General features: G+C 41.2%; 1 protein-coding gene and 1 long non-coding RNA gene across 2 annotated transcripts in view; one reads left to right on the top strand and one right to left on the bottom strand.

Annotated features, from left to right (window-relative positions):
* The window catches only part of LOC106005642, an 80,926-nt gene that overhangs the window by 55,325 nt on the left and 11,595 nt on the right, over positions 1 to 14,006 (bottom strand). The window lies entirely within an intron of this gene.
* Positions 4,755 to 5,508, top strand: LOC101681696 (transcription factor BTF3-like). The gene has a single exon (XM_045067864.1). The coding sequence runs from the start codon at positions 4,755 to 4,757 to the stop codon at positions 5,241 to 5,243; it is 489 nt and encodes a 162-aa protein (XP_044923799.1). The 3' UTR covers positions 5,244 to 5,508.

The following is a 14,006-nucleotide window of genomic DNA, read 5'->3' as shown; positions in this document are numbered from 1 at the left end:
TATTCCTACTGGTTCAGCTACCATCCTCTTTATGGGCAAAATCCTCAGTTGATATTGGCAGAATTCACAAGACACCTACCATCAAGATTCAAATAGATCTCTCAAAACCTCTTCCCGTAATTAATCAATGCCCTATAAGTAAAGAAGGTCATAAGAGAAGACTGCAAGGCTCAGGGCCTTATTATCCCCTATACTAATCTCTATAACACCCGTATTTTACCTGTGCAGAAACCCAATGGCCATGGATGGACCCCTTAGCAATAAATAACATTATCCCTGGGCATCCCTGTTATTTCTAGCCCTCATATGCTACAGACATCCACTCCCACTGATGGCAAATTTTTCACCATAATTAATCAATGCAGCGCATTCTTAGGATTTCAATTGATAAGGATAGCTGGTATCTTTTTGCTTTCCCTTGGGAAGAATGGTAATACATATGGACAGTAAGGCCCCAGGGCTATAGGGAGAGTCCTTCTTACTTTTCACAAACCCTAAAGGCTGACTTGGATGGTAAAAGTTTTCTGCAGGCTCTACCCTTTTAAAATATGTAGATGAGGGCGCCTGGGTGGCTCAGTGGATTGGGCCCCTCGCTGCCTTCAGCTCAGGTCATGATCTCAGGGTCCTAGGATCGAGTCCCACATCGGGCTCTCTGCTCAGCAGGCAGCCTGCTTCCCTCTCTCTCTCTGCCTGCCTCTCTGCCTACTTGTGATCTCTGTCTGTCAAATAAATAAATAAAATATTCAAAAAAATAAAAATAAAAATAAAATATGTAGATGATTTCCTTCTCTGCTCCCCTTCATAAACCTCTTCACAGAAAGACAGCATCTATCTGTTAAAACTTTTGGCCCTAGAGGACATAAAACCTCCAGAGAAAAACTGTGGTTTTCTCAAACTCAGGTTCAACACTTAGGGCACCTGATCTCTGAACATAGACTGGATTTAGATCCAGGTGGGCTTCATGAAATCCCGACTTTCCAAAACCTAAAACTAAGCACCAATTATGAGGCCTCCTTGGACTGACTGGCTACTGTCAAAATTGTTTCCAAATTTCTCTCTTGTGACTCAACCTTTATATATCTCAAAATAAAACAAATAAACAAACAACAAAAACAAAAACAAAACAAAACTTTGTTGTTTTGGAAAGAAGAGGATAATCTAGCCTTGGGGACTTTTAAGAAATGCCTAACAAAGCCCCTTGCCCTTAGACATTCTAGTTCTCAATTTCCCTTTTCCCTTTTTTTATGTAACGGGAAGGAAATGCCCTTGAAGTGTTCACCCCAAAATAGGGAAACCATCTTTGGCCAATAGGGCATTCTAGCCAGCAACCAGACCCTGTAGCATGGGAATACCCCTTTGCCTCAGAGCCCTTCCTGCCACTGTTCTAGTAGTTAAGACCACTGAAGAAATAACCATGGGCTCCACTTTAACCACCCTTGTGCCCCACGCAATAGAAGCCCTCATAAATTCTCATCACACTCAACACTTTATAGTCAGTTGCCCCACATTCTATGAAATCCTTCTGTTAACTCCTCATATAACTCTTTCTCATTGCAATAACCTTAGCCCTGCCACCCTTCTCCCCTCCTTCATCGATGAAACCCCTCATAACTGCTTAAAATGGATAGATCACCTTTCAAACTCCTTGTGACAATTTACAGGAAATGCCTCTAAACAATGCAGATTTGTCATGATTTACTGACAGTTCTTATTTAAAGGATAAATGTGGTAAATATCAGGCTGGGTATGTTCCTGCAACTCTCTGAAGTCACTAGGACAGCACCTTTACCTTTGGCTGCTTTAGCCCAACAGGCTGAGTTCTATGCCCTTCCTCAGGCTTGAACCTTAGCTATGTAAAACCCCAAACACATGGATAGTCTGTGTGCCTTTGAGGTAGCACCTTATTATTTTTCTTTTTTTTTCAGGAAAGCACCTTATTGATATTTCTGCCAAAACTGCTGCTCTCAGAAGACTGATGTACAAACTTCTGTCATGGTTCCAAAGGGATATTCTCCCAAATAAAAATTTGGAAAAATTGATCAGAGATGCCCAACAATTGGCCCCAGAAAAGGAGAAACAATATTGGAAATCTAGTAATTGTTGGTTGGATAAAAAAGAGAGAACTAAATAACAAGACAGCCCTACCAAAAATTCTAAAATTCCCCCTACTAACAACTGTAAATTCATTAAACCATTGGTCTACTAGCAAAATGATAGATAGCATTCATGAACCAGTATTGATGGGGAAAGATTAATAAGGCTGCAAAAAGTGCTTACTTCACTTGTCTCACCTCTCCAAAGTATAATCAAAGAAACCTGTTAACCTGTTTGTATAAATGGATTTAATACAATTTCACCCTTTGGCAAAATAGCTGGACTATAGCTCTCTCTCCTAGACAAGACACTGCTTCTTCTGTTGGAAAAGATTATCCCCACCTGGAGGACCCGTCTCAAACCTCATAGAAATTAGGGAACCCATTCTACCAGTCAGGTCCTTTGACAACTCTGTGCTCTTTGGCCAGTTCTGTGATACTCTCATTGTGTATCATCCTCAATCCTCAGGGTTAATCAAATGCAGTAACAGCACTGTTGAGACTCAACTGGCAGAAAAGGTCCTTCCTGGCACTAAACCACTAAATATATATAAAGAACCTGACTGTTGATCAGCAATACTTTCAAAGGAAAACCTTGATCAAAAGGGGAAAATGTGAAAATTAATAAAGGGCAGCCTTAATAAACTGGAGTCAGGAAGTTTGGCAGAGGGAGCTCTCATGCTCTACCAGTTGTCTTTAACTACATATCTAACATGAAGACACAGACTTTGCATATGGATACTTGCTTTACTATTCCAGTAAGAGGAAGAAAGGATTTTCTCTTGCCCCTGCAACAGCCTGACCAATGACAGACAGTCACAATTCAGCCAATGAAAAGCCACTATACTACTAGCTTCCAGTTTACTCCAATGGGCTTTTTCTTTAGACAGCCTTCCCAACTTCCCACTTTCCTTTATAGAGGTTCCTCCCCTGTGTTCTCTGGACTTGCCTATTGTTTTTTCAATAACTTCCTTGGCCCAGATTAAAAATTCTCCGCTATTCCCAAATAAATCCCTCTTTTGCTGGTAAAACAACTGGAAGCTTTGTTTTTAAGGTTAACAGATGTGACTTTGAATAAATTACTTAACCTTCTTGAACTCAGTTTGTTCATGGTAAAATGTGGGAAAGAATGGCAATTTGCTGTTGGAGTATTAAATTAGATTGAATATCTAAGGTGTCTCTCATGATACATGCTAAAACATGGTATCTGAATTTATAGTTTATTTTATAATTATATTTTTATTATAATTATTAGTTCTCTTCACTGGCTCATAAAGAAAAATCCATGTAGTCTGTTTGAGTGGTGGAATTAAATTTGGGGCCATAACAGACAGATGACAATTTCTCTACTCAGATGAACATCTATCTGTTCATCTTTGAAGGGCCAAAGAGTGAACCGGGAAACATCTGGGGTTGGTCCCCAGGAGCTTCCAAGGGCTAAGGACTCTAGGACCCCATTAAGGGTTTTCCCTGCTAGTCAAAAGTAGAACATTCATATGAAACCTTTCATAAGCTCAAATGCCATAAAGTGAAGAAACAATTATCATTAGTTTATATGGAAAAATTTATGAGCATTCCCAGACCCAAAAAGTAAATTCTCATAGGCTTTTCTTTTTTTTTTTTTTTTTGTTAACATTTTATTTATTTATTTGACAGACAGAAATCACAAGTAGGTGGAGAGGCAGGCACAGAGAGAGGAGGAAGCAGGCTCCCCACCGAGCAGAGAGCCCAATGCAGGGCTCAATCCCAGAACCCTAGGATCATGACCCTAGCCGAAGGCAGAGGCTTTAACCCACTAAGCCACCCAGGCGCCCCTCTCCCCAGGCGCCCATCTCATAGGCTTTTCTGATACCTTAGAACCCATCTTGCTAATGGATACACAAAACAAATGGAGATAAAGTACAGATGCTCCCAGACACAATTCCAAGCTATAATGGCTTGATGTTGAGATGTTGAGCTTTCAAAAGGCAGGGAATACCAAACAGGGTGTTGTTTTAGAAACTAGACAAGGATGCTCACTCTCACCACTCTTTTTCAACATAGTATTAGAAGTCCTACCAACAGCAATCAGACAACAAAGAGAAATAAAAGGTATCCAAATTGGCAATGAAGAAGTCAAACTCTCTCTCTTCACAGATGACATGATTCTTTATATGGAAAACCCAAAAGACTCCACCCCAAACTACTAGAACTCATACAGCAATTCAGCAACATGGCAGGATACAAAGTCAATGTACAGAAATCAGTGGCTTTCTTATACACTAACAATGAAAATACAGAAAGGGAAATTAGAGAATCAATTCCATTTACTATAGCACCAAGAACCATAAGATACCTGCGAATCAATCTAACCAAAGAGGTAAAGGATCTGTATTCAAGGAACTACAGAACACTCATGAAAGAAATTGAAGAAGACACAAAAAAGATGGAAGACCATTCCATGTTCTTGGATTGGAAAAATAAACATTGTTAAAATGTCTATACTGCCTAGAGCAATCTATACTTTTAATGTCATTCTGATCAAAATTACACCGGTGGGCCTTCCTCTAGCTGCCATCTTGCGACCCCGCGTGCGTGCACCTAATCTCAGCTGGTCCGCCCGAGACCCCCTGAGCGCCAACCCTGGTCCCCCCGGCGCGGTCCCATTTCCACTCCAACAAGATGAAAGAAACTATCATGAACCAGGAGAAACTCGCTAAACTGCAAGCACAAGTGCACATTGGTGGGAAAGGAACTCCTCGCCGAAAGAAGAAGGTGGTTCATAGAACAGCTACAGCAGATGATAAAAAACTTCAGTTCTCCTTAAAGGAGTTAGGGGTAAACAATATCTCTGGTATTGAAGAAGTAAATATGTTCACAAACCAAGGAACAGTGATCCACTTTAACAACCCCAAAGTTCAGGCATCGCTGGCAGCAAACACTTTCACCATTACAGGCCATGCTGAGACAAAGCAGTTGACAGAAATGCTACCCAGTATCTTAAACCAACTTGGTGCAGACAGTCTGACTAGTTTAAGAAGACTGGCTGAAGCTCTGCCCAAACAATCTGTGGATGGAAAAGCACCACTTGCTACCGGAGAGGAGGATGATGATGAAGTTCCAGATCTTGCGGAGAATTTTGATGAAGCTTCCAAGAATGAAGCAAACTGAATTGAGTCAAATTCTGAAGAAGATAAAACTTAAAGAAGTTACTGGGAGCTGCTATTTTATATTATGACTGCTTTTTAAAGTTTTGTTCATGGATCTGATAAAATCTAGATCTCTAATATTTTTAAGCCCAAGCTCCTTGGACACTGCAGCTCTTTTCAGTTTTTGCTTATACACAATTCACTCTTTGCAGCTTATTAAGCTGAAGAAGCCTGGGAATAAAGTTTGAAACAAGATTAATAAAGTTCTTTGCCTAGGAAAAAAAAAATTCCACCGGTATTCTTCAAGGAGCTGAAGCAAATAATCCAAAAATTTGTATGGAACCAGAAGAGACCCCGAATCGCTAAAGAAATGTTGAAAAACAAAAATAAAACTGGGGGCATCACGCTACCTGATTTCAAGCTTTACTACAAAGCTGTGATCACCAAGACAACATGGTACTGGCATAAAAACAGACACATACACCAGTGGAATAGAGTAGAGAGCCCACATATGGACTCTCAACTCTATTGGCAAATAATCTTCGACAAAACAGGAAAAAATATACAGTGGAAAAAAGACAGTCTCTTCAATAAATGGTGCTGGGAAAACTGGGCAGCTATATGTAAAAGAATGAAACTCGACCATTCTCTTACACCGTACACAAAGATAAACTCAAAATGGATAAAAGATCTCAAAGTGAGACAGGAATCCATCAGAATCCTAGAGGAGAACATAGGCAGTAATCTCTTCAATATCAGCCACAGCAACTTCTTTCAAGATATGTCTCCAAAGGCAAAAGAAACAAAAGCGAAGATGAACTTTTGGGACTTCATCAAAATCAAAAGCTTCTGCACAGCAAAGGAAACAGTCAAGAAAACAAAGAGGCAACCCACGGAATGGGAGAAGATATTTGCAAATGACAGTACAGACAAAAGGTTGATATCCAGGATCTATAAAGAACTCCTCAAACTCAACACACACAAAACAGATTATCATATCAAAAAATGGGCAGAAGATATGAACAGACAGTTCTCCAATGAAGACATACAAATGGCTATCAGATACATGAAAAAATGTTCATCATCACTAGCCCTCAGGGAGATTCAAATTAAAACCATATTGAGATATCACCTTACACCAGTTAGAATGGCCAAAATTAATAAGACAGGAAACAACATGTGTTGGAGGGGATGTGGAGAAAGGGGAACCCTCTTCCTCTGTTGGTGGGAATGCAAGTTGGTGCAGCCTCTTTGGAGAACAGTGTGGAGATTCCTCAAGAAATTAAAAACAGAACTTCCCTATGACCCTGCCATTGCACTATTGGATATTTACCCCAAAGATACAGATGTAGTGAAAAGAAGGGCCATCTGTACCCCAATGCTCATAGCAGCAATGTCCACGGTCGCCAAACTGTGGAAAGAACCAAGATGCCCTTCAACGGACGAATGGGTATGGAAGATGTAGTCCATATACACTACGGAGTATTATGCCTCCATCAGAAAGGATGCATACCCAACTTTTGTAGCAACATGGACGGGTCTGGAAGAGATTATGCTGAGCGAAATAAGTCAAGCAGAGAGAGTCAATTATCATACAGTTTCACTTATTTGTGGAGCATAACAAATAGCATGGAGGACATGGGGAGTTAGAGAGGAGAAGGGAGTTGGGGGAAATTGGAAGGGGAGGTGAACCATGAGAGACTATGGACTCTGAAAAACAATCTGAGGGTTTTGAAGGGGTGGAGGATGGGAGGTTGGGGTACAAGGTGGTGGGTATTATAGAGGGCAGGGATTGCATGGAGCACTGGGTGTGGTGCAAAAATAATGAATACTGCTATGCTGAAAATAAATAAAAAATAAATTTAAAAGGAAAAGAAACTAGAATTCCCCCTCCCTTAGCATAGGCAATCTTGAAACCCTTTCTATTTCTCTAAATTCTGTACATCCTCTCTTTTCTTGTCACCAAACTCCCAGGTGCATATTTTATGTTTTCTCAGGCAACTGAATATAATTCCACTCAGCACTTGATAATTCAATTTTTCTCTTAATCTTTATAGGTAATACTTAGAATATATTTCCAAGTCTTCCACATTCCTTTTATTTTATAGCAAGGAACGTTCTGACAGTGAATGTATGAGCTGCGTGCATAGCCGAGCCCTGTACAACGTTTTCAACGAGTGTTGGCATCAGTGTGGCTGGACCAATAAGAGCTAGCTAATATTTATTGAGAACTAATTCTGTGCCAGCCACTGTCAGCCAAAGGCTTTTTTGTTGGGCCGGATTATCCAGGATCAATGTATTTACTAGGACATTCTTAAACCATTTAATTGGTATTCAAATTGATGGTCCAGATTTTTTTTCTTCCTCACAAAAACAAGTGCTGGATGGCACACGGATGAAGGGATGTTCCTGTGGAGGGATACTACAGCAAAGCTCTTGCAATCTCACTATTCCCAGCAGTCTCACACATAAAATTTTTGATAGCTGACCATTTAACACATCCAACCAGAAACAAACCATCATCATCAAGCATCACTGATAGGCCATCCACTAAGCAGATGTGTGAGAATTTGTGTTATAATTACCTACGGAAGAGTTGCCAACAGCTATTGTCCCAGAAAATTTTTTCAAGCACGCAGGACTATTTTATATCTATTGTCTAAAAATGCGAGGAATCGAAGGTACTTTAGCAGCAGTCTTAGCAATCCAACTATCTGTTATAAGCTCTTCGGAGCCCTGAGTCTCAAATCAGCACCTTTCCCGATTACTCTTAAGTCTTAAAGTTTCACTGTTCATCCCTGGTTGAAACCATATTCTGATCCATCAAAAGTTGGGAGTGGATACTAAGTAGCCCACCTCCCTGCCTCCACTGGTAGCCCACCCTCCCATACAGAATCCTCCGTACTGAAACCTTGGAATGGGGTACACTACACTCCTTCATACGAAGGCAGATAAACAAATCCCTCTCAACATTTCCTACATTTCTGTTCCTCCCTGTAACCCTAGCAGGACCTTCCTCTTTTCCCCAGGGACCCACAATCCTATCCTAGGCTCAAATAACTACACATTTTTCTTTCACATTTCTTGGAGCCCCATGCAACTCCAGGCTCCCCCTCCTCAGTGAATCAAGGCTTCACTTCTCTCCCACCATGTTCAAATCAGAAGACAGGTTCTTTGAGTCCGTCTGCCACTCACCCTCTGCATCTTCTCCCTTTCCACTTCATCTCTTTAACTGAAACACACTTTCCTCCTTTGCCATGGTCTCCAAGGAAGACCACTACTTCCCCCACTCACTCTAACTCAAGCCCAGCAGGAAGGATCCACGTACTCCTCCTTCTGTGGTCTACTTCACCAGCTCCATTCCTATCCTCTCAAAACAGCTATTCTACCTTCTTCCTTTCCCTTCCCTGGCCTCAGGGACTTTCCAACCTTGTTTCCATCCTTGTAGCTAATTATCTCCTTCCATCGTCCTCCGAGAAGTGGACGGCATCCATGCCTTTAAATACCCGGTAGTCTTCCCCACTTCCTTCAAACAAACACCTCCATGCATGACCTGTGAGCATAACCTGTTTTACCTTGACAAATTCAAAGTAAGTGCTGTTGCTCTGAAAGTTTCATCTGACTGCTCCCTCTCCCCTAGGACCCCAGTCCCCTTTCTCACTAAGCCTACTCTTCCCTCATGCAGATCATTTCAATCCCATTATCCACCCAGCCAGCACCCCCTAGTCTAGCTAGTCCCCAAGGTCAAGCGCTTCACTCTGGTTCTACTGATACCCCAGGATTTGACTGCTTTTGGCCTTCTACCCACCTGCCTATTCACACACCTGCAGGACCCATCAGTGTAAAAGAATCAGTATAGAAGTGTGATGTCACCAGGCTGTTAACATGATGCAAAGTCAGGCAGTCAGGCCATACCTGGGCACTGACTAGGGGTGAAGTGTTGAGTTGCTGAGCTAGTCTCCACCCTTCAGCTGCACTCGGTTGTTTTCACCCTACTCATTCTTGGTCCCACCCTCTCATGTTCAGAAGATGATCTCAATTCCTATTTCACTGAATAGAGCTACTCTTTTTTTTTTTTAAGATTTTTTAATTTATTTATCTGACAGACAGAGATCACAAGTAGGCAGAGAGGCAGGCAGAGAGAGAGGGGGAAGCAGGCTCCCCACTGAGCAGGGAGCCCAATGTGGGGCTCGATCCCAGGACCCCAGGATCATGACCTGAGCTGAAGGCAGAGGCTTAACCCACTGAGCCACCCAGGCACCCCAACAGAGCTACTTAAAAAAAATAATAATAATTGTTTCCAGGAAGTCCTGGGTGGCTCAATCGGTTAATCTGCCTTTGGCTGAGGTCAGGATCCTAGAGTCCTGGGATTGAGCCCTACACTGGGCTCCCTGCTCAGCAGGAAGTCTGTTTCTCTCTCTGTCCCTCACCCTGTTCATGCTCTCTCTCTTTCTCTCAGATAAACAAATAAAATCTTTTTTTTTAAAGGCCTTTTTAAAAAAAATTAAAATAAAAATAAAAAATTATTTCCCATGAGATGTAATTGACAGTTAACATAGTATTAGTTTTACATGCATGACGTGATGATTTGATATGTGCATGTATTACAAAAGGATCACCACAATAAGTTTAGTAAATATACATCAACTCACATAGTTACAAATTTTCTCCTTGTGATTAGAACTTTTAAGATCTATTCTCTTAACAACTTTCAAATGTACAATACAATGTTATTAACTATAATCACCATGTTGTACATGACATCCCCAGAATATATTTACCTCATAACTGGAAGTTTGTACTTTTTGACCACCTTCACTCATTTCACCCACCAATCTGCTCCCTGTTTCTCTGAGTTTCGTATTTTAGATTTGACGTAAAAGTGAGCTCATGCAGTATTTGTCTTTCTCTGTCTGACTTGTTTCACTTAGCCTAATGCCCTCAAGGTCCACCCATGTTCTCCCAAATGGCAAGATTTCATTCTTTTTTATGGTATGAAAGAACTCATATATTTATATATATGTATATATAATGGATATAGATATAGATAGATAGATAGATAGATTCTTTATCCATTAATCCATCAATGGAGAGTTAGGTTGTTTCCATATCTTGGGAAATATAAATAATACTATGATAAATATTGGGGTACATATATCCTTTCCAGATAGTAATTTTGCTTCCTTCAGACATATACTCAAAAGTAGAATTGATGTATAATATGGTATATCCATTTTTAATTATTTGAGGATTCTTTTCCTGGCTGCACTAATTCCCACCAAAGTACACAATAGTTCCCTTCTCTACACGTCTTCAACAACACTTGTTGTTTTTTTGTCTTTTTAATAATAGCCATTCTAACAGGTGTGAGATGGTATCTCACTGTGGGTTTTTTTCCTCACTGTGGTTTTGATTTGCATTTCCCTGATGATGAGTAATGTTGAGCACCTTTTGATGTACCTGATGGCCATCTGTCTGAGCTAACATAATTCCTCCTCCCACCCACCCTCATCTCTCTCCAACCCCACCCACCTGTGGAATTACTTTCCCATATGGTTTTGGCCCAAGATGTTTGCACAGTTTGGACAGCTACTTGTTCCCAACCACACCCTCGGATGGTTGAGTTACAGAGCACCTGCCCTATCATTACTTCAAAGAAAGTGTTAAAGGCAGAGAGTGCAACCTGCTGGGCAAAGAGTCAAGGGCATCTCATACCTACTTGCCTTTTTCATCTTGCCAAAAACGTCCCTGCTACGACAACAGGAGATAGATACTCCAGCACAGAGACCCAGCCCTACCATGGGAACTTGTAATGGGTAGATACTATTTTTGTGGTGGTTAGATATTTCTCTATCAGGCAAACAATCTGGGTCTATTACAAGGTTTTTTTTACCTTTTTCTTTGTTATTATTGCTAAGAATTTTGTTGTTGTCCTGATTTGTGCTAATTTAAATTTTCCTTTCCTTTACTCTTTATTATCTATCCATTTTAGGTCAAGCTTCTTTTATTTTTTTTTTAAGATATTTTCTCTTGGGTGCCTGCGTGGCTCAGTCAGTTAAGGGTCTGTCTGTCTTTGGCTCAGGTCATGATCCCGGGGTCCTGGAATCGAGCCCCACGTCAGGCTCTCTGCTCAGCGGGGAGCCTGCTTCCCCACCCCTTTGTCAAATAAATAAATAAAAATCTTTTTTAAAAAAAATAAGGAGACTTGAGAAACCCTTCCTATAACTCTATCCAAGACTAACATTCTCTGAATGGTGGGGGTTGTGGCCAAGGGCATGATTTTACTCAAGGGCATTGCTTCCTGACATCGAATGCTCCCCTGCATATATATTTTTTTGAATCTGTGTTGAGGCATTTTGAAAGAAAATGCCCCATGAAAACAGACAATGGGGATTGCTGTGTTGGGGGCCCATGAGAGTATCATTTTCCAAGTATTCATTTTCTTGGCTTCAAGAATAGGAATAGTGACACCAGCCCCCCGCACTCATATGAAATGCTCACCTTTCTCTCATTGTGTTGTCTACTACAAGTCTTAATACCAAATGTGTAGCCTATGCCAGGCAAGTTCCCAGAACCTGAGGGTAGGTCCTGTGCACACTAACCTCCCACCCATTTCATCCTCCCTTTCTCTCAGCTACGATTTTCTAACCTACTTAACTCTATTTTGTGGCATTATATGTATTTGAAAGCATCATACATAAAGCCTTTCTAAAACCAACCCAGTTTGAGTTACTACCTGAGGGACCTGAAGCAAGATGACTGTTCTCCCCGGGCTTCATCTTCCTCCTCTGGGAAATGGAAATAACTCATGGCTGATTGTGAGACTTAAATGGAGATTTTGTATAGGAGTAATTAGCACAGTGTCCAGCATACATTCATGTGGTTAACAAAATTGTAGCTAAAATCAAGAAGGTGGCCTAAGAAAGAACTGGAATAACAAGCTGAATAGAGAGCTGTATGAATGAGTTACAATAGACTGTATCTTCTAAAATTGGCAACATTTTCCATTTTCCATTCCACTTGCTCTTCTGCAGTGTGAACTTGCTACTCCCCCATCATGATGTGGAGCCTCTGTCCCCAGCACCTTGAATCTGGGCTGGCCCTGTGGCCACCAGTAAAAAAGTGCTACTCCCCTGAGATCAACATACTCTGAGAATCCCAAGACATGTGGAGGAGCCCTGTAGGGTGAAGCCACGTGGATAAAGAAAGGCCAAGGAACCCCCAAGACCCCAGATAGGAGCTGAAGAGGCCATCTCAGGAATGGATCCTCCCAGCCCCCAGCCAACCAGCTAACACTCAGCTGAGTCTTTCTGGAATTCCTGACACCAAAAACTGTAAGCAAAATGGAATAATTGCTTTAAGTCACAAAGTTTCCAGGTGATTTGTTATACAGTAATACGTAAGTGAAATGGAAGTGGAAGTTCTTTGTGAAATGTATATAACCTCTTTGGATCATCCAACCAACTCTTTATAGGTGAGCAGAAACAAATTAAGCATATTGTTTTAATCATATGCTAAAAGTCAACTTCCCAGTGGATAAAGGCCATGTCTGACACTTCCATAGAATGCCTCGATAATTCCTAAATTCTGAGATGGGCATTTTGGTATAAAGGCCACATGTCTGGTATGCAGGATATCTATTCATTCATTCAACAGATGCATGTTGAGTACTTACTATGTGTCCAGCACCCATGTTGGAGATATGGCAATGAACATGTCAGATCAAGTCCCTCTTCCCCAAGCTGATTACTCTTCATCCCACCCGCCAGATCTCTCCTCCACTCTCTGTACCCTGGAAGCTGACCTCTATGGTCTGCATCACCTGAGCTCCTTAACCTCTGGCTTTCTCATTAAACTGCGAAGAATTCAGTGAAAGGTCTGTTCAGTAAATAGGGCTCAGACACTAAAAGCACTGAGAGATTAACTGGCAGAAGGAAAGAAGGATCAGGATGTTGCTCCCCCAGTCCCTCTATGCTCCATCTCCCCTAGCTATGTCCCTCAGCCTAAGGCCCAGTTCCTATAGAAGATCCCTCTTCCTGGTCTCCCGTTCTCCCCAGTATCCTCAAACACTGTTCCTCTGTTTGCATTCAAGCCAGAAGATGAGAATTTTCACTTGTACCTGTACCTGGATGCTTCACCATCCCTTTTAGGGTTCCTTGATCCTGCCCTGAACCCTGTCATAGTCCCTTCAGTAAATTCTCTACAGTAAATCACTTTGGGTGTGCTATTTGTTATCAGCCAGAATCCTGACCCATTCTCTTTTCAAATACTCAGATTCAACAGGACCTTTACATAGAACACACTTCGAATTTAAATTTAAATCAGCACGGCCACTGTGGGCTTCCAGATGTACTAACCACCAAGGTACCAACTTTACTACAGCTCTAAATCCCAGCATTCAAAGACACAGATAACGAATCCCAATCATTATTGATTATGCATAAAGATTCTAAAAGAGGTCTCATTGAATGTGCTAACATCAGTTAGCTGGAAGAGGTTGCCCAGAGCACTGTGTTGAGAAGAATGGCAGGACCATATCTGAACTCTGTGGCAATTAGTTCTGTGATCAATTAGCAATATCTGCTGTCAGTGCAGGATGGGGAGTGACAGCATATGAAAGCCAGAGTTCAGGCCTTGGTTCTAGTATCACTACTGAACCACTATATGCCATTGGTGTCTTCCATAAATACTTTTTTAAACATAAAATAATACGAAGACCCACAATAAGTAAATCTTCTACTTTGCACAGATCTATTTCCATGAGTCAGAGATTTTTTTTTTTGGT

Source organism: Mustela putorius, unplaced genomic scaffold, assembly GCF_011764305.1.
Source record: "Mustela putorius furo isolate JIRA1106 unplaced genomic scaffold, ASM1176430v1.1 tig00003898_pilon_pilon_pilon, whole genome shotgun sequence".
Lineage (NCBI taxonomy): Eukaryota > Metazoa > Chordata > Mammalia > Carnivora > Mustelidae > Mustela > Mustela putorius.
The sequence above is the reverse complement of the archived record's forward strand: the minus strand, read 5'-3'. Positions and strand labels throughout refer to the sequence as shown.

Bases quoted from the DNA above. Each gene is read 5' to 3' on its own strand.
- LOC101681696 (XM_045067864.1), top strand. From the start codon at position 4,755: ATGAAAGAAACTATCATGAACCAGGAGAAACTCGCTAAACTGCAAGCA.